Raw genomic sequence first — 20,076 nt, 5'->3', positions numbered from 1 at the left:
TTTTGCATCACAAGTTAGGAGGGGTAGAATAGCAGTGCTACCTTGAAAGATGCACAATTAGTTTGGCATCACATCCAACAGATGCCATAGACAGATCCTCCAGCGTAGTGTTAAAGAAATAGCCCCAGGTATAATCGTGCAGAAATGTGTCCATGGGGGAAGCTTATTTCTAATTCACATCCTGCACCCATCACAGAATTGTGTGTCTGTGGGACTTTGTGGTCACTACATATGGTCTGGTCAGGAAGGTGAAAATTATCATATCCTAGAGTTTAAGACTTCTCATAGGTGTGCATTTTTCTGCCTTAACATTATCTCAAGCAAAATAATCAGAAGAGCAGATAATAACTGTAGATAAGCAACCTCACAGAAGTATAGGGAAGACAATTAAGAGTCAGCAGTGCAGTTGTAAACTTGAAGACCAAGTGTGGGAACTACCAACAACAGGAGTGAAGGAGCTGAAAATAAAAATCAGCTAATAAGTTGTAGAGCCCAGCAAGAGGCAAACTGTCAGTTACAGGGGACGCAGAGAAAAAGAAGATTTTGCTGAGGGGACTAATGATGTTAAGCAAGAAACTGTAGGCCTTTTAAAATAGGAAACAAGTACATAAGCTGGTTTATTAGTTCACATAGGTTATCCAAAATGCTCCATTAAACAAAGCAAAATACTACTGTGAGAGGTCCCACAGGGAACAGAATTGCAAGGCTGTAACTCCAAGAGCACCCCTCAGCAAACATTGCTTCTCATGGCAGCCCTGCTGCCACTCAATTGCCTTTTGGCTGTGCTACATCAACTGCTTGTGGAGTCACACAGAGCTGGGAGAGACGGATTGATCCCCATCCAGGTTTATGGGCTTAAAAACAGCTTCAGAGTGGTCCTGTCACTGCAACTGAGAGCACAGCAAGGAGGCTGCCAAGAGAAGAAGCACCTACCTAACCCACCACTGTGAGAAGTGTTCATCAAAGAGGGCCTTAAAATAGGGTTGTTGAGGTAAGGATGACAGTGTGCACCCAGACTCACCAAAAAGCTGGGAGAGATTTCACTTTGAGTCAAGGACTGGCAATGGCCAGAGAGATCAGGCTAGCAAAGCGAAGGCTGGCAGCCACTCTGCTTTCACAGAACAGCTCAACATCACATGTTCCCTTTTACTTTCCTGAGAAAGCCAGAGGAAGGATAGAGGGGAAAGGGACAGAGGCAATTCAACATGGAACAAAACAAAAGTAGAGATAAACAGGCAGATTCCCCCTGAAATAATCCACTTCAGTTGGCTGGGGCCGTACCTTATTCCCTGATGCGCACTATTCCTTGGAATACTCCAAGCCTCTGTTCCAGCTGTTTTGTAACTGCCTGTATGGAAAGGGTCACTGCTGAGGTATGTGCTTAGGCAATTTGGGCCAAAGGATCCAACACTTGGTTAACCCTCAGCTTGTCCAAAAGTCTCCTGCAACTGACTGTGCAATTTGCCTGGCCTGAACCCCATACACTTTCTAGAGTTGTTCGTGGGATTAACAGCCCAAATTAAGCAGCTGCACAGCTCTCCCAGAGGCCAAGGAAAAGACACACTTGGAGCTGACAGCTGCTGCTGCTTGGCCAATGTTTTCCCATTAAGCCAGTTTACCATACCCTTCTGCCACATCCCTTGGTTTGTTTTTTGGATTTGTCTCTCAGTTGCTGCTGGATTTCACCCTGCAAATATAGGTTCCCCACAAGGAGCACTCTGTCCCTCTGACAGGACAGCATCGGGAGAATCAGGCAGGTACGAGGGCCAGGTGGGAGAGCAGGTGCATCCCCCCCGTGGTGGTATTAGCATGAAGGACAGCTTCAACAACACGGACTGGGGCGAAACAAGTGGCTGCCCCCATCCCACACTAGGATCCTGGGGGCCAGGAGAGCCCCTCCCGCTCCACAGCTCAGCCTGGTTGCGGGATCGGAGGCAGGCTGCCCCCACCGCGGCTTTCGGGGTGCCCTCATCCGCACGTCCCGGCGGCGGAGCTGGCTGTGCCGCGCCTTTCGAGCAGGAATCCCCCCAGGAACACAGACTATCCCTGCGAGCACAACGCCGCCGGATCCGCCGCCCGCTCCCTCCGCGCTCCCAGCGGATCCCGCACCTCTCCCCAGCCCCTCGGCGGCGGCGATGCCGAAGTGCAGCTTCACGGCGGGGCCGAGGGAGGGAGGCGCCGGGCGGCACAGGTGGGAGGCGGCGCTGAGGCGGGCCAGGCACAGCTTTAGCAGCGGCTTTGCTTTAAAACCTCTTCCGAAAAGGGGTGAGGGGCAGCTCTGCCTCGGTGCCTCGCCGCGAACAGGAGCAGAGCGAAGGGAATTAATGGTGAATAAGCCCGCAACGGGCATCATCTAGAGGGTGACCCGGGCCCTGAAATGCCAGTGCAGAGCAGAGAAGAAGTTGAAAACAGCATGGGGTAGGAAACCACGAAGTGGTAATTCATTACGAAGTGACGGTAAGTCACTCTTTTTCAAGGAACGTGAACCACGGACCACCTGGTGCAAGGAGTACACAGCAGGTTTGTAAGAAAAGAAAGTCCTTTTTTCACGAAGTACCTCACCGGAAATCAAGTGTCATTTAAATGGTGGGTCTGTCTCTGGCCTGGGACTTCTGTTTATCACTAATTCCCAGACAACAAGGATGATTTAACTTGCCCTGTTTCACAGCTTCCTTTAGCAATTTCTGGTACCCTGAGGGAAAGGCGCTGTGGGACTGGGCCTTCTTGTGTGGATCACTGTGGAAGTCCTGTAGTCTTATACCAGCAGCACTGCTGGAGAGGTGAAATGATTTCATCAGCATGGAAATGATGCTGCTGCTCATCTCTCTCATGTGAGAATGGTACTCCAGCCTCACCAAAAGGCCTTTTGTGAGAGGAAAAAAATTACTTTGGGAGGGTCGTGATTCACCAAATGACCTGGGGAAAATCCCTTCTCAGTGGAAAAAGGTTTGTACATATTTTTCAAGAAACAGGATTAACTGTGTGTTGCGGATAAAATGGAGAAGAGTAAGTAAAAAACATTGTACATCATCTTTGATAACTTGATTTGTTTTTATTCTTTATCTATGCAGCCAAATATAACCAGTCTGACAGCTCCAGGAGCACACACACAACCACCCACTTACAATAGCAGTTGGTGTCACAGCTGCCCTGTTGTCCCTGGGAGATGAGGCTCCCCATACTCCAGAGCAGCTCTGGAAGAGGTTTTCTTCCCCTCCTGAGCAAGGCTGATGTGCGTGTTCCCACTTGCATCCCAAGCCACTTTGCAAATCTGTATCTCTGCTTTTGTTACTTGGGAGGTGAAGCATCTGCAGACTGAGTTTAATGGAAAAAATGTGAGGCAGACAGATGCTCTGGACCATGGGTGGGAGTTTTCTACTGCTGTCATTCTAGGTTGGTGGTCTCATCTCATCTTATCTTCCCAAAACTGGTTCCTGAAACTGCAGGAGGGGCAACTGAGCTACTTTTGGTGGCAAATCTCTAATAGTGGCAAGAGACAGGACTAAGGAAGCTTCCAGTTACAGATGTGACAATGTAATATGCTGGGGCCCCACTTCTTGAAGTGCAATCTCTCTTTTATGTCATCTGCTGACTTCAAGTTTAACCTAGAACACATGTAACCCAAGGTCCCAGTTACTGCAATGTGACACAACTGGTTAGCCTGCCCAGGGTATCAGTTTTGTATTTTGACTACTCAGATATTACATGGAACATTTTTAAATGTGCTCAGAGCTATAAGAAAGTATGTATCTCTGGACAGCTATAGCCAGTTGGAACACAACTCAACTAGGGATGTTTCTTTAGCAGGTTACATGGGAAGTAGGAGACCGGCATAGATGTACTGCTCTTAGTTCTTAATGTGTGACAGAACCATTATGTCGGCCTAGCTTGTCAGTTCTTCTTTTTCTTAATGATTACATTCAATTCAAATACAAGTGAGAAATCTAAGCTTCAAATTACTTCTTTCAAAATAATTTTAAAAAAAATATTCTTCCTTTGTTCCTGTTGCCCAAGTCCTTCAGTTACAACTACATACGTACCTTGTGGTCTTGGTGTAGCTGAAAATATTTGTTTCAAATTATTCACTTCAAATGCCACGTCCTAAGGATTTTTAACCCTGCCAGCTGTATTTTCATTTGGATATGGCTACTATTCTTCATTATTGACCACATCCTACAGTAGGTAAGTGAGCTTTGCTTCACAGAGGTGGTTACACCACGTGGACTCACAGCAGGAATAAGGCGTACAAGGATTTCCCATGTTTCAAGTCTTTATATGAGAATAGTAAATAGCTCAACTTCTCCAGGAGCTGAGCTACAGACTCTCGGGTCAGCACTCTGTCAGAGAAGACCTGAAGCATTTCCCAACCAGACCTGGTCACCTTCCCATGGCTTTCCATTGCAAAGGTGGTATAGGGCTCTTAGTATCACTTGCCATGGTATTGATGGGGCACCTACCTAACTGATGTAATGGGACATAGGATGTGGTATTTCTCTTTGAAAGGACTAGTTGATCAAAGGGAAAATGGGAAGGAGGCAAGGGAGAGAGAGCAGTTTAATTCACAGTGCCCACTTACATTGTAAAAAGTAATTGAGAGAAGAACTGAGACATTTTGAGAGTAGCCTCTGATTCCAGTAAATCCAAGCTTGTGCTGAATTTACTCAGGAGGTATTTCTAGCCTGAATCACCTCTCATGGGAAGCCATGAAGAGATCACTAGTAGTTTTAACTACGCCAGCAGGGAGTGAAACTGTCGCTTGTGTATGGATAGAGACTCCAACAGAAGAATCAATCATGGAAATGAAAGTTCCTACCTAATCCCAAGTAGGAAAGCCAAAACTATGTAACTATGAAAGTCTAGTGAAAACTGTGGTCCCAAGGACTGTGGCTGTCTCTCCCGTGTCAGTTTGGACCACAACTCCTAGACCTGTTGAGGATAAATCTTGGTTGTTTTGGGGGGAAGTTTTGGGTCGTGTTTTCTGTTTTGGTTTGTTTTCTTTCCCCCCAGTTATCCCAAGCAGAAATATGTCTATTAGATGTAGATTTCAGAAAACCTTTTTGCCCAGACTCCTAACCCGAAATGGTAAGTGGCTACCTTTGAACATCCAGTCCATAGCAATCATTACCAATATTAGCAAGAAGGAATTGCAAGCTGCAAGAACTGAAGATACTTTTTATTCAAGGGTAGACACCTAATTAGCACAAACTGGCAATATGACATTGTTGGACTCAGGAACATCTTAATTTCCACCACATTGCCCCCTCGTCCCCTAGGACCCAGTGAAATCTGAATTCCCTGGACTTCAGAAGAACAGCAATGAGAATGTCTGCAATTCAGATTACCTCTGCCCCAAACCTTTGATTTAGTTGCTCATAAAGCCACATTCTGCTTGGGAAAGAGGATGGCGAATATAATGCCATTCATTCAGTCAAATCGCCACTTATTCCAGGAGCATGCTTTTGGCTGCTCTTCACTCTGAAGTGTTTGCTGTGGTTAGGATGGAAGACAGGGAAGGACTGAAGGAATGAAATACCAGAGGATCCAGCAAAATCAGTTTAGCACTGGCTGGCTGCAGAGTGCAGAGGATCAGTGTAAGCCTCTGACACATGCTAGAGGGAACGTGTGGCAGCAGGAAGTGACTGCCAGGCTGCCTATTAACCCAAGGGAACAGTACTCTACTGCTATTGCATAAATCGATTTTTCTGCATTGTCCATTGTTTTACAGTAGCACTCCAAAGATACATTAATAGAGGCACTAACAAATGCCTTGTTTGCTATCTTTAGGATTTAAATATAAAATAAAAGACATTCATTAAATAGGCATCTGTGGTATAACAGTGGGAAATTACCATGTAATCAACAATAGGAAGAAATAAACCCAACCAGCTCAGTTTTGCTTTCTTAAGCCATCATAATCACCTCAGCAGAATTGCCTTACTGTTTCCTTCCATTACAGAAGTTACCCAGTATTTCAGGCTGGTACTTGACACACCCACAAAAGTCTTGTACAAACTGGAAGACCTTCTCTTTTCTTCCTTTTTCAGTTTCCCCATAGGCAAGACATTAAATAACTTGCTCATTCTTACAGAACAAAAATTAGTTTGGTTAACTCCAGCAGACTCACTGAAGACACAGCTTACCTAGGGAAACAAGCAGAAGTGAAGTGGTCTCTTGCTTTCCTGTTAGGGCTCTAAGACTCCTGAAAATAAGTAGGTCTTTTTATCATCCTTTAGATAGACCTAAAATGTTTAACATCATCTGACTCTTCAGCGTTTCTATTATGGTATTAAATATTTTTAGGTCTTTAAAACTGTCTCCAAAGTTTTAATGTTTTTATAGTTGATATTACATAAAATTAAGGTTGTACGTTCAACCTTTTAACATGTGTATCTTGTTTGAACTGTCTTTTTTGTAGGATTTACCATTCAATTTCAAGAATTCTTAATTCTAGTCATACACCTCACAAAGATTGCAAATTAAAGGCTATGCCAGTCTGCCTCCATCAGGACAAGACTGAACGTAAGAATTATACAAGCTTAACATAATGCTTTTATAGTGAAATGAGAGATTTTAAAGAGGATTCATTTACACCAGACCAATTTCACCTCTCTGCTAGGCTTATTTCTCAAATTCACTTAACAAAAAAAATCTGAAAACCTTTGCACAAGGGGGTGTCATCACAGGGGAAAAATTAGGGGCCTCTTGAGCTGTCTTTTGGGGCGACTTCAGAAAGACTTGACTGCAACAGATCTGGAGAACACTGGCATACCCCAACACAACATGGATTTCAGAGAGACTTCCAGAATGAACTAACACCTTCCTATGAATTCCATATAATCTGTATTATTTACGTACAGCAACTGGAGCCCCACTGGATTGCAGTGGCTAAGGGTCATGCCTTCCTCCATGACTAACAGATGTTTGTGCCTTTCCCCAGCCCAGCCTGCCAAGTTTTTCTCTCTTCTCTGTAAGAGAAGGACATCTCATTTTCATTACCTCCTTTCTTCCTCTGCATTATCAATTTTGAATAAGCAGCTTATAGAGCAAATTACGGGCTAAACTGGGCAGAAAACTCCTCTTTTATTCCACAAGTCAACAGTAAGTAGTCCCTCCTTGAAGGGAAAAAAAAAAGGCAAGGCAGCGACAACAGGATAGCTTATCTGTGGACGGGCAAGTTCTATGTATCTGCTAACTTAAGTGAAAGTTTGTTTTACAAGAAAAGTTCTTGCTACTGTGTCTTGGTTATGCATGTAACACATGCTTAGTTACACATTTAGGTGTTAATCCTGCAAAAATTTCAAACTCAGTAAGGTCCTGTAACAAATGAACAGCTCATGTGCTAGAGCTGGGTTTTCTTGCCTTTGGTGCCATGTGCCATTTGTCTGGACACTGTTTCCAGTGACTAACACACAAACCCCTGAAGATCCTATCAGCCCCAAGTGGAGACAAAATTGCTTCTGTGCTATTGTACTCTAGATCAGTTAGTGCAAAAGGCAATTTATTTTAAAAAAACCACTTCCCTCTCCTGCCACCTTGTTTTTTATGACAGTCATGTGTAAGAATGAACAAGAAAGGTCACCTTTTGCAGGATGCAGCAGGTTCCTGGAGCCAGTAAAGCTGCTAGAATTATTTTACCATTCAGAAATTTGATAAAAAGCTTACCCAGTTTTGTGTAAGCTCACTGTATGCAGAGCTCTGTGACACATCACAAGTTCATGAAAAGATATTTGTAGTGAGTATTAAGAAATTAGGAACAGCACTGAATTTGAGATCCGTTTTCAAAGCTGCTGATTTAAAGTACCCTAACTGCATTCTTTCTCAGTACTAATTCAATAATTTAGCTGCCAAAGAGGTAGCTGAGATTTTCAAAGTTGCCTGTTAAGAAGGATTTTTCACATTAAAAAACTCTGAAATATAGAAAAACTAAAACCAACTGGTTTCTTAATAACAGAGCAAAAAGACAGAAGCCATTTGCTTGCTAGGGAACACAGGATTAGAAATACACATGAAGAAGTCCTATTCACAGGATTTTTACTATGCAAAAAGTATGATCTTTTGGTTTCTGTGCCAAGTGCATTAGTTTTAGTGCATTATCACCAGAAGCCTCACTTTTTTTTTTGTTCTAGGAATGCCTTGTCTTCATATGTTCACGATAATAGAATTTTCAACACTGTCTGTTGCAGCCAATCCTTGCTCATTCATCTAAGTCCATCTGACTGCCTCCACCTCAGGGCTTGTTGGTCATCTAAACACACAGCTGGAGATCTTTGTAGAGATTGTTCCTTCCACCAAAACCTGTGAGAACAAGCACCATGTGTACATTTCCTCCTGGTCATCTCAAAGCAGGGTATTTTAAAGGTCTATTTCTAATTAGATAATTAAAAAATCTCAGACACTGTTCCTATTACAGATCTAAAAGCCAGATCTCACTGCTCTTTTAATTGGTTTTAATGCCTAAGTTTATATTATCAGTAACAGGTGCCTATATGGAGGCTAATCTTCTCTATAAACCACTAAAACATACCATAGAGTGGGATTTAACTTGGCATTCTGAATAACATTATGAGAAGTTCACTGTACAAAAGAGACCATCACAAGTAAGTCAGTGTTTAAGGAATTTTTATTAAACCAAGAATTTTATAATCCAAATTATGTTTCTTTTGCTCAGCTATCAATTCCCACTGTCAACTAAAACAGTGGTGATATTCTGAGCTTTTACACAGTAAAGAATTACAAAATTAAAGAAAGGAATGCTTTAAATTTTTGTACTGTGCTGAAAATTCTTTTCCCCGGGTTTATAAAACATTAATTTGTATTTTTTATTTTACTATTTTTTTAAAAATTTTAAATCCATAAGTAATCTAGGACTAGCATTTGTTTTGCTAGCCCCGGCGTTGCTCTGTACGTAAGCTTCAAAGTTTCCTTTCCTTTTTTTATTTCTTTTATATTTTGCAATGTTTTTCTCAATATTTAATAGTTTTTCCATGTTTAGATTTTTTTTTCTTCGGTGAAGCGAAGTTCTAGATTGTAGTCCCGGATCTTTCTGCAAACAAAAACAACGCTGTTAGGTTCTAAAATTAAAGCAGCATCTTATGTTTCCAGATATGCTTTCTGCAGCTGTGTGCCAGGCAGCATCCTGGGCTTTCATGGAATCGATCATACCACAGGTCTTTGCAAGCAGAGTATCAGGAAGTAAAGTATGCAAAGTCTGTGATCCTTGGTAAGACAAAACTGACTCTAGAACTGTACTTCAAACGTCACAGCTTCAGACAGTGCCTACGCACAATGTTTGTTACTGTGACTAACTTGACTGCAGGTCACCTCTACTCTTAAGGCCAGCAGACTGAGGCTCATTGGATAACTCCCCTAGTAGTATTTTCAATTTCCAGTTACTAAAACATAATGGAGCAGGTGGAGTAGTGGTCTCAAAGTCTGGGCACTTTAGTTTAGGAGAAACAACTGATTCAGCACTTGGTATCTCCAGTGTGAAAGTGTCACTAGCAAAAAAAAAAAAAAAAGAATACGTAAAAAACATGACTCAAATTCTGCCTTTGAAAGGAAAATTGCAGAAATTAAAATATCAATAAAAAAGAAAATTCTACATGATCAAATGTTGAATTCATCTTCAAATGATAGCTACAAATGTGAATAAGTTCACAGACAGGCAAAACCTAACCAGACTGAATAGATAATAGATTCTTTTTTATCCTCAACATTTGAAGATATCGATTATTAGAAATTATTTTAAATATTGATTTATTATTATTCACATTTTCCCCTGTCAAAATTGTAAAGGTACCACCTTTTGGCTCTTTCTGCTGTGCACAACTAAGATATCAGCCCCACAGAAGGTAATAAAGACAAATCAGTATTTTAATTGACATCAAAGTTAAATTCATGCAACTGTGAGGTCAAGACAATATATAGTTTAGTTTTATAGTTTAGTTTTCAATTAATGTATAACTTTAGATTTTGGCAAGTATATACAAATTATAATGTAAATAAGCTATTTTATTTTTAAGAAACAATGGGGTTGGACTACCACTTCAAGCTTACTTCAATTCCACAAGTTCCTCTCAAACAACAGTATGAATAGTAACATTTGACAGAACTGCCCATTTTTGCACACATGCCTAGAACTAATTCCAGCTAATTATGCTGTTAAAACTAATGCTCTAGTACTAGCTAAATACACAAGACACGTCAGTAGCTTTTACTAACTGAGAGCTACAGAACTGGACAACCAGAGTGAGCACAGAAGTTTGTTTACCAAAGCTGCTACTTTCTGTGGCTGCAGATGATACAGGGCCTGGACACATGCTGCTTATAAGGCCATAGACCACAGACTATTGCCCCAGTCAACCTATGAAACTACAGCGCTCAGAAGACTTACCTATTAAACACTTGGAACCCCAGTGGGATTATTAACTGCCTTTTGAGCAGCCTCTTTAGCTTGGTGGGCTTGTAGTACGGCTACAGCTTCATCAACCTTTTGAGTAAAAAAGAAAAATTAATAAAGGGAAGCTTAGCAATTTCTATCTATTTAAGTTAATGATGCAGTGTAAATTTTACACATAACAATGCCTGCAATGTTAAAAAAACAAAAAAGGATAACATTACAGTTCCAGTCACTGCCACCCTGTGAAGGAGGATACTCTTGCCCTGAGCCACTGCTGCATTGCACTGCTGCTCCACTGTGCCAGCATAAACACTTGTTAGATCAGTGTAGATTTAACCACTGACCAAATTAGTGTAAGTCCACCTACCTTCGAACGAAGAGACTCAGGAGACTCGAGCATGTGGAGGAGTTCAGAGTTGTCAATCTCCAACAACATCCCAGTGATCTTACCCGCCAGAGTAGGGTGCATGCTTTGAATGAGAGGGAATAGACGTTCACCTAGAGAGAAAAAAAGTTAATCAGGGACAAATCTCACCTGACAAACGCAGACTAGATTTAAGGGAAAAGGAAAACAAATATCTTGTTCTACTGCTAAAACCATTTACTCAGCATTTTAAGACTGATAAAAGAGTACTTTGACTGTCCTTCTGCATAGAGAAAGGCATGGTATACATACCTAACATCTGCTTTTGTTCTTGTGGAGGGGCAGAAGCCAACATGGAAGCAGTCAAGGGTTCCTGACCTTGCACATGGACAGCAGGCTGCAAATTAATTTGACACCATTTGAAAATTAAATTCTAGTTCATAGTTAGGTACAGCTTCAAATATCCAACAACTCAGCATAAACAAGCCCTACACTGTCAGAAGCATGGAAGAAATTACAACTAAGTCAATTTAATCAAATAGTACTGGTTAGAGCTGAGTGATGCTGAAGATTATCAATCACTCCATTGAGGAGTGAACACAGGAATTTAGGCTAAGGTATCAAGCAACTAGAAAATATGAAGTAACACGGGATCACACCCTTTCCCAGGTGAACTTGAAATATACTTAATCACCAACGCTTTTACTCTGCTGCCACAATGCAGAACCTGAATTCTAGAATGACAACTCTTAATTACAAGTGCCTCCCTCCCCTCCACCTTCCTCTGCAAAAAACATCAGTAAAAGCACAGAGCAGTTCCTAAAATTCCATACCTGCTGCATAGCAACCTGTGGCTGTGTGTTAAGATGCTGCTGAGGATTGCGGACACCTGCAGCGTATTTGTACTGTGGTACTGTGCGTACAGCAGGAGTAGCTGCAGTAGCTGCTGCTGCAGGACGTGGACCCATTGTTTGTGTTGATGTATTAGCTGAAAAAAGAGTAACAATTCTGTATGTAAATAATTATTATTATTTTAATTTAGTCTAAACTGTACAAGTTAAAAGCATAACAAGCCAACTCGAACTGAATACCTAGTTTAGGTATTGTATTATAGATTCATCTCAGTGGTATTGTCAACTGTTGTACCAGCAGTCATATCTGAAACTTCAAAGCTCAAAATTTACTGGATGCTACTTTCACTTCAGTCATGAATTGCTTTTCACACATGCAACTGAAAAAAGATCTGTAAGAAAACACCCACTTTGGTTGAGTATTAATTTAATTTCATTCTAACCTAAAGGATACTTGATTTCCTGAGCACATTATGTCAGTCATTCTAAAAAAAAAAAAAACACAAACCTTTCAGCAAGCAAATAGCTGTCTAATACATTCTGAGAAAATTATGCCTCCAGAGAGGTTGCAGACTCCCCATCCCTGGAAGTGTTCAAGACCAAGCTGCATGGGGCTTCAATTATCTTGGTCTAGTGGAAAGTGTCCCTGCCCATGGTAGGGGGGTTGGAACTAGATGATGATTAAGGTCCCTTCCAATCCAAACCACTCTATGATTAAAATCAATTCTGGTTCATTCATTCATGTTCAGATTTTGCATATATGATACTGACTCACAGTATTCTATGGCAAAATAATAAGAGCTAAAATTCTATCATCTCAGTAATTCTACATGTGACCTATTAAAATTGCCACAATGATGTTTAGAAATTACAGAAGCCATCATACAGTACTACTAAAGCACATATAATAAGAAAAAAATGCTTCATCCTAAAGAGGTGGGATCACAGCTAGAGTCTTTGCTGGGACAGTTTTTAAGAGTAACTACTAGAAGGTGATACTAGCTTTTTCATTTAGTAAGAGCTGGAAAAGGAGGGAAGTGTTACCACATGTGATATTGAACTTAAGAATGCTTTTGAGAGATCATCCCGATCCAGCAAAATTAAAAGAGAAGTTTAATACTTAAAGTTTGCATAAATCAAACTCACCAACACGCTGTGTTGACATGACTCGTGGAACTTGTGAAGAAGCTGGTCTCATGGTACTGAACGGTGGTCTGGGTGCTGCTGGGCGGATAGCACCAGGCATGTTTTGGAATGCTACAGTTTAGAAAATATATTTGTTACACGCTGAAAAACTGAATGGCGACAGTATGACAAAGAAAAGACTAATACATGAAAATATACTTAAAAGTGCAAAGGTAAACACTATGGAGCTTACTGCAATCACTAGAAAGAAGTAAAGAAGTGACTTACGATGAGGTCTGGCACCCTGAGCAGTCCAGCGAGGACTAGGTCTAGCAAGTTGAGCGAGCTGATTAGTAGGATAGTATGCAGCACGGTTCTGAGTCTGCCAAATATAAAAAACATTGCATAACTCTGTGGTCTGTGAAGGGCACATTGAACAGTCGTCACCCTTCTGCTATGAGATTAGACTGCTGAAATTATGGACACATGCTACTAGTTTTATTTACTGTTAAATCTAAACAGATTTTATACACAGCACAAAAAATTCCGTTTCTCTACACGTACCTGTGGGATAGCTGCCATGAAGTAACCTGAAGGAGGTGCTGGCTGGTAGGGATTGATTACAGGATTAGGTACTGCTCTTACACTCGCCATTCTCTGCATGTACTGGTTTGTGAGATGAGCTTGGCGCTCCTCTTTACGCTGGGCTAGAGCTACATATAATGGTTTAGTAGCCACAATTCTACCATTCATTTCTGTGACTGCTTTGGTGGCTTCCTCTGGTGACGAAAAGCATACAAATCCAAATCCTTTGCTGCGGCCACCTTCCATCATGACCTGTGAGTACAAAATTTAGTTTTAAAACTAAACATCCTGTGGCATACCTACTCAACTTATATGAGTTTCTCATTTCAGCTTATTAGAAGTGAGATCACAGGTTTGTTTTACTGAATTATTTACAGAAAGGAGTATTATCGCTTAATTAATAGGTAGCTGTTAACTAAATATAGATGAAAATTTCAGTGAAATAATAATGAGCATACTATTGCACTGAAAAGATAATTTCTTACATTAATATCAGTACAAGAAAGGATGATCATACGGTTTTTAATCTGAGATGTACAATAATCAAGAAAGCAGATGCCCACGTACATAGTGGGTCACATCTGTTAGTCAATGTAATAATTTTCTCTGGTGAAGGATCATTGTTCATTTTCAGAGAACAGATGAGCACAATCTAAGAACTTTACCTTTGCACTAGTAATTGTACCAAATGGGGAAAATTCTTTTCGGAGACGCTCATCATCAATCCCATCATCAAGATTTTTCACATAAAGGTTTACACCCTGAGAAAACAGGCAAGTTATTTTTGAAAGCAAGTGTTCTGTGTAAGTCTCAAAATACCACACAATAAAGTTAGTTCTCTTGAATTAAAACTGAACCTGGTATCTGGTGATCCTGTCCTGCTTCATTTGTTCAAACTTGCGCTTCAGCTCCGTCTGTCTTTCCACCTTTTTCTGAGCCCGGCCAACATAAATTTGTTTCCCATTGAGCTCTTTCCCATTCATCTCATCTACAGCCTTCATTAAAAAACAACACATTAGCAATGCTTTGTACTCCAGTGTTTTTCAGAAATACAAAAAAATGCAATTCAAATATAAAAAGTTAAATACAGATTCCAGAAAAAGAGCCAATCTATCTTGAAATATCCCAAAATGGAACAAAATACCCTAAGATTTCCCTGCTTAAGGTAACATGGAAATTGCTTTCCGATTATACTTCTGTCCTGTTAAAGACAAGTCACAAGGATGCAAAACACTTTTTTATATGAAGTTGGAAGAAAAAACACCCAAGTCACACAAGAAAAACTACTTCTCCAACCTTATCTTGCTAAAGGCAGAGAAAAGTAGGCAAATTAAACTGAAAATCTCTAATTCACTTAGTTCTGTTTTTAAATACTTTTAAATACATCTGAAACTGTAATATCTATCAGATTGTCTATACTATATGTTAAGCTACAGATGGTATATATGGTTTTTTCTTAAAATTTTTAGTCTTTCATTAAGGAAATATTTTTACAGAGATATTAGAATTTTGTTATGTAAAACCCCCAACATGTGATTTTAAGTACTCTAAGAGAAACAATTCATCAATCAATGTAAGACTGAAATGTGTATATATAAGACAGGATTTATTCTAATCTCTCACTTGTACACATGCAGTACTGACAAATCACCAAAATGCCTTTTGAAAAGCAAACTTTGTCGCCATTTGCTCTGTGCTGTTTCTCTCCTGATGCTATGTCCTTACTGCCACAGTCAACTGACATATCAAAGCAACCAGCTGACAAAGTTATACAGCATACTGGCATGTTATAGGCAAATACATGAATAAAAAGGACCCTTCTTCCAAAGTTATCCTTCAGAGTAAAAGCAACATCACAGGGCTGTATAACTATTTTCTTACAGCTGTGCCAAACATGCCCTATAAAACTAATGGCTTTCCTGCTGACTTTGCAGAGCTGAAGTTTGAAAACACAATCCTTTCTGCTTTGCACAAACATTTTGTGCAACCAAATTGGATCCAATGATTCATCTCAGTTTTGCAGAGATGTAGTAATTTACTGTGCTTGTATGCTGCCCAGCATGACTGAGTCCAAATATCATTGAGACCTTTAAGCCCAAGTAAACCTGGCTATTAAATTATTCAAAATTCCTCATTTCTACACTAGTTCCAGCTGTCTCAGGGTATCTTGACTTAATAGGCTCCTCAGATCAACGAACATTTGCTCATAGGAAATCACTCTAAATGACAGAAACTGTGCTAAGTCATTTAGGAAGTGAACATCCACTTTTGCAGTGTCCTTGACCAATTAAAAAACCTTAACGAATTTGCAAGATTTCAAACTACTCAATGAAATATTATTTGGGTCTCCATAAGCTTACTTTTTGGGCATCTTCATGTCTTTCAAAACTAACGAAGCCAAAGCCTTTGGATTTTCCACTCTCATCAGTCATAACTTTCACACTTAGGGCAGGACCTAAAAAGAGAATGAAATACTTATGCTTCGTATGCAGAGTGTACTCTCTTCACTTTTTAAGCATCTTTTTTAGAAGTCTTAATATCTAGTTTATTTCACTTGTGTTATAAACTAATAATAGCATCTACTAAATGTCATCCATTAATATGAAATTACTAATTTGCCCTGATAATGAACTTCAGCCATTATAGCTGAAGTCTGCCCTGCTGAATTTCTTTCCTACTGTACTTTCAACCAAAATGGGATAAGAATTTCACCTCAAAGTGAATGATTTTTTTTTAATCATTAAAAATGACAACATTTAAAAAGTGTTAGTGCTTTCATCCTTTGAAACAGGTACTGAAAGCCAGAGAGGAGGCCTTGCAATTGGGCATGTGCTTTACCATCCCCGTTCAGTATTTCCAAACCTTTGAAAACCTGCAGTTCACAGCCCCAATTGGGAGCTGCCAATTTAGCTGTGGTATCAGCTAAACTCACTACTGTTTCAACCACAGATACTTCAGTAGCAGAAAGGAATTTCCTGTAAATGTTGCTTAGGGCTGCTACACGATATCTCTTATACAAGGCTTTCTCTTGCTTTACATCATATCCATTGGAGAACACCAAAAGCATGGAGGAAAAAAACCCCCAAAATAAAGCTGAGATTGAAAACAATATGTGAAAAATCTGTAACTGCATTAAGGGGTTTGCCATTTCCTGCTTCAGTAGTGACACATCATATACATTACTAGATCATGGTCATATGTCTGCCATAACTTTGTCCTGTGCATAACCAAGGATCAAGGCTGAATCATATAGCTTGGCACTGGAATAGCTCCTTATAATTTTGTATTAGGTCAACCATCACAATGTGACTGAATAACAGAGGTAAGTCTGCAGGTCAACGAAAGTAATAGTAAACTCATTTGTAACTCTTCTTGTGCATTCATAACATCAATCTGTATTAAACCAGAAAGCACTCCCATTTGCAACTTCCAAAAAATTGCAGAACCCATTCAAGACTGTTTACAGACACACTGTTTTCAGATTATTTCAAGCAATTCCAACAGCAGGATTATATACGCTGTTCTGCCTATTTAAAATTTGGATATTACTGTACCTTTGAATCCGAAATGGAATTAAGTACCCTTTATTACTATTTTAAATAAACATCAGACGGCCAGCTGATTCCTTGTATTGCAAAGCACTGTACAGATAAGATACAAGAAGTAAGCTGAAGTTCACTTGTGTTTATAAAAACTTTAAGACATTACCAAACTTGCCAAAGAGTTCCTTAAGTCTCTCATCATCCATGTCTTCTCCAAAATTTTTGATGTAAACATTGGTGAATTCTTTTGCTCTAGCTCCAAGCTCTGCCTCACGTTCCTTGCGTGATTTAAACCTTCCAACAAATCTAGTTGCAGAAAGAACATGATAATATAGATTCAAGCAAGTTCGTCAAGGTTTAAAAATTTACTTTAATCCTTTGGCATAATATTTTTCATAATCAGTCTTGTTCACTACAGGTATGAAATTCTTTAGATAAAACATTTACAATAAAACTCTATCAGAAAAACAACTGCACTATCCTTTGCTACATCAGCATGTTTATCACAGTTACTATGCAAGAAAATGCTTTCAAGCCATTGGCGAGATTGTTCACTCTTACAAAAACAGCCTTTGACAACAGGAGCTGGACAATGGAAAGAGTACTAAGTAAAGAGGCTAAACAGAAATTCTAGATATCAGCATAATCCCTCTGCCATACTAAAAACTTGGCAGCCTTAAAGCAGTTACTGCTCCCTGATCCAGTTATTAGGGAAGGGATATTTAACTAACCTCCTGCACTCCCTCACACACCTTCCCAGCCTATATCAAAGACTTTTTAATAGGCATAGTGAAATAAAATAGTTCAACTTGCTCTTTAGTCACATTCCATTGCAAATTGGCTGGGAACAACAAAGGTCAGTTCATACTATCAGAGAAAGAACAGAACCCGAACACAACATTCTGCTGCCCAAGGACCTGCTCTGGCACAGACTGTACATGGTTGACACTGATTTCCAACTGTAGCAGACTTTTGCTTTCAAATTCTATTGTATTGTCTAACTTTATAGTTTCAAATTTGGCAAATGCATTCAAGTAGCAAACAGTAACTCAAAGATTTTAAACTTTGACAACTTCACCCAATTTATCACAATCAAGAAGAGTAAGAACAATAGTATTTTCAGCAGATTTTGATAGTGAGTGAAGTGTTTTGACTTCTAAAAGCCTAACCTGAATAGAAATTCAAAGCAAAATTAACTCTCATTATGTATTTTACCCATATGCTTTTGTAACTACATGCTGACCGTTTTTTACTAATTTAAAGTTGTATAAAGATGGACACTGAACAGAAAAGAAAAGCTCCATAGTAAGTCAGTCAAGACCAGAACAAGCACGAAAACTAGTTTAAAAATATGTGTTCTCCCTATATCTGGTTTGATCCATCCACCTCTATGTGTAAAAATAATCCATGATGGTAACTGATACCAATTTCTGTTATCTTTTTTCCAAACACTCTCACATATTTAGAGAGTTGTTCTTTTGCAACTCTACCAAATACCATAACGATTGCTTAGGAATAGCTGTGAGGCACACTCATTCCCCCCCCCCAGCTTAAATATCACTAACCAAGTAGCCAAATAACTATTTTCCTACAGTGTATAACAGTGATGATGTTTAAAACATTATACTTCTCTCAGTTTTATTTTCTGCACCCTAGCTATGCCTATTAACAGACATTCATATAAAAACATTAATGTCAACTGACCACTCTTCAGTGCTAAGTAACTGTAACTCTAAGTTTAAGTTTCATCCAAAAAATGGATAACACACCTATCTCACTACTCTTATAAAGGAAGTATTATTCAGGATACCCAATGGATTGTATTTTATCTCAGACCAGTAATATCAAAAAACCACAGAATTTCCCGAATCCTCTCCTTACAATACTGGCCTGTAAGACAATTAAGACAAAGGTTTCTTTCTCTAGGGTCCATTATTTGCCTTTTTCAACTTAAGTCTGCACTTACAGTATGGAGGTGATCCAATTCATAGAATCCCTAGCACTAAAACTCTAAATCTTCTTAAAATTAGAAACTTTTAAACAACCTGCCTTTCTTAGGTAAGCTTTTAAATCTCTGCCTCCTGTAAAATGAATTTCAGTTTGTTGATCCCCAACTATGTATTTATGTACTTACACTTTGCGGTCATTAAGCAGCATACCATTCATTTTTTCAATAGCTCTTTCTGCAGCTTCTTGTGTCTCAAAATGTACAAATCCATAACCCTTGGATCCATTTTCATCACATACCACCTATTAATGAAAAACCTCGTTGTAATACCCATGCAACGTTTCCAGCGTAAAACAAGGAGTCTGTGTGTCAAACCAATTTATTTTCCACTAACCTTACAAGATAGGATGTTCCCAAAAGCAGAAAATGTGTCATACAAAGCTTTGTTATCAATTGATTTGTCCAAGTTTTTGATGAAGATGTTTCCTACACCGCTTTTGCGTAGAGATGGGTCGCGCTGAGACCACATGATGCGCACTGGTTTGCCTTTTATGACATCAAAGTTCATGGTATCCAAAGCTCGTTCAGCTGGAAAAACATTACGGAATTAGTAGAAAACACTAAAGTTACCTTAATAAGCACACGAATACCATTTGGAGTACAAGTCTTAATAATATTTTTACTATTTCAAGTTCAGAACCACCACCAAGATGCAAACCCAAACCTCCAATGTAAATAGACCCCTCTCTGCTGTATGCCGGTAAAAACTGGCAAAAACTCCTCAGCAAAAGCTGCACTTAGGAAGGAGCACAAGTCAGTTGAGCAAGATGTAGAAACCCCAGTAGCCTACAGGACTGGAGCCCACTATGAAAAGATGGTACAGTGAAAACGCATGGAGTGGTGGCAATTACAAAAGTTTAAACATTTGTGAAAATCATCTCAACCAAGCCCATATCTTGTAGATGTATATTGTGTCAACAAAAACGCTTTTAGAGGTACAACTTGTGCCTATATGAGGCCTTTTGCAAACATTAACATAAGAACTCCTACATCACCAATACTTCTAAATTGACAAAATTTCTTTGCACTAGGTGGATGTTGAAGCCTGGTTCAGGCAGCTGTTCCACACAACTCTTTCCTTAGTGACCAAAAATCTGTGATGGAATTCCAGGTAAGAGACAGATCAAAGAGATTCAAAACTAGAACTTAATTTCGAAAATCTGAAATTATGTAAATATTAATTAAAAGCTCACGATGAAATA

At 39.6% G+C, this 20,076-nt stretch overlaps 2 protein-coding genes across 2 annotated transcripts in view; both read right to left on the bottom strand.

The window, feature by feature from the left end:
• The window catches only part of SNX31 (sorting nexin 31), a 29,039-nt gene extending 26,689 nt beyond the window's left edge, over positions 1-2,350 (bottom strand). The window contains 1 exon segment of the mRNA XM_029959280.1: positions 1,837-2,350. Coding sequence (XP_029815140.1) covers positions 1,837-2,350 — 514 coding nt within the window.
• Positions 2,351-8,602: 6,252 nt separating this feature from the next.
• PABPC1 (poly(A) binding protein cytoplasmic 1) lies at positions 8,603-19,425 on the bottom strand. The gene is made up of 14 exons (XM_008924031.4): positions 19,209-19,425; positions 19,001-19,116; positions 17,033-17,172; positions 15,685-15,779; positions 14,182-14,319; positions 13,990-14,085; positions 13,304-13,576; positions 13,028-13,121; positions 12,761-12,871; positions 11,597-11,751; positions 11,076-11,160; positions 10,767-10,897; positions 10,394-10,489; positions 8,603-9,043 (listed from the first exon to the last, which is right to left on the bottom strand). The coding sequence occupies exons 1-13, from the start codon at positions 19,380-19,382 to the stop codon at positions 10,397-10,399; spliced, it is 1,701 nt and encodes a 566-aa protein (XP_008922279.2). The 5' UTR covers positions 19,383-19,425; the 3' UTR covers positions 8,603-9,043; positions 10,394-10,396.
• Positions 19,426-20,076: the final 651 nt, after the last annotated feature.

The sequence above is a fragment of the Manacus vitellinus genome, unplaced genomic scaffold (assembly GCF_001715985.3).
Source record: "Manacus vitellinus isolate BGI_N305 unplaced genomic scaffold, ASM171598v3 scaffold_1_pilon, whole genome shotgun sequence".
Taxonomy (NCBI): Eukaryota; Metazoa; Chordata; class Aves; order Passeriformes; family Pipridae; genus Manacus; species Manacus vitellinus.
This window is presented reverse-complemented; position numbering and strand designations above follow the sequence as displayed.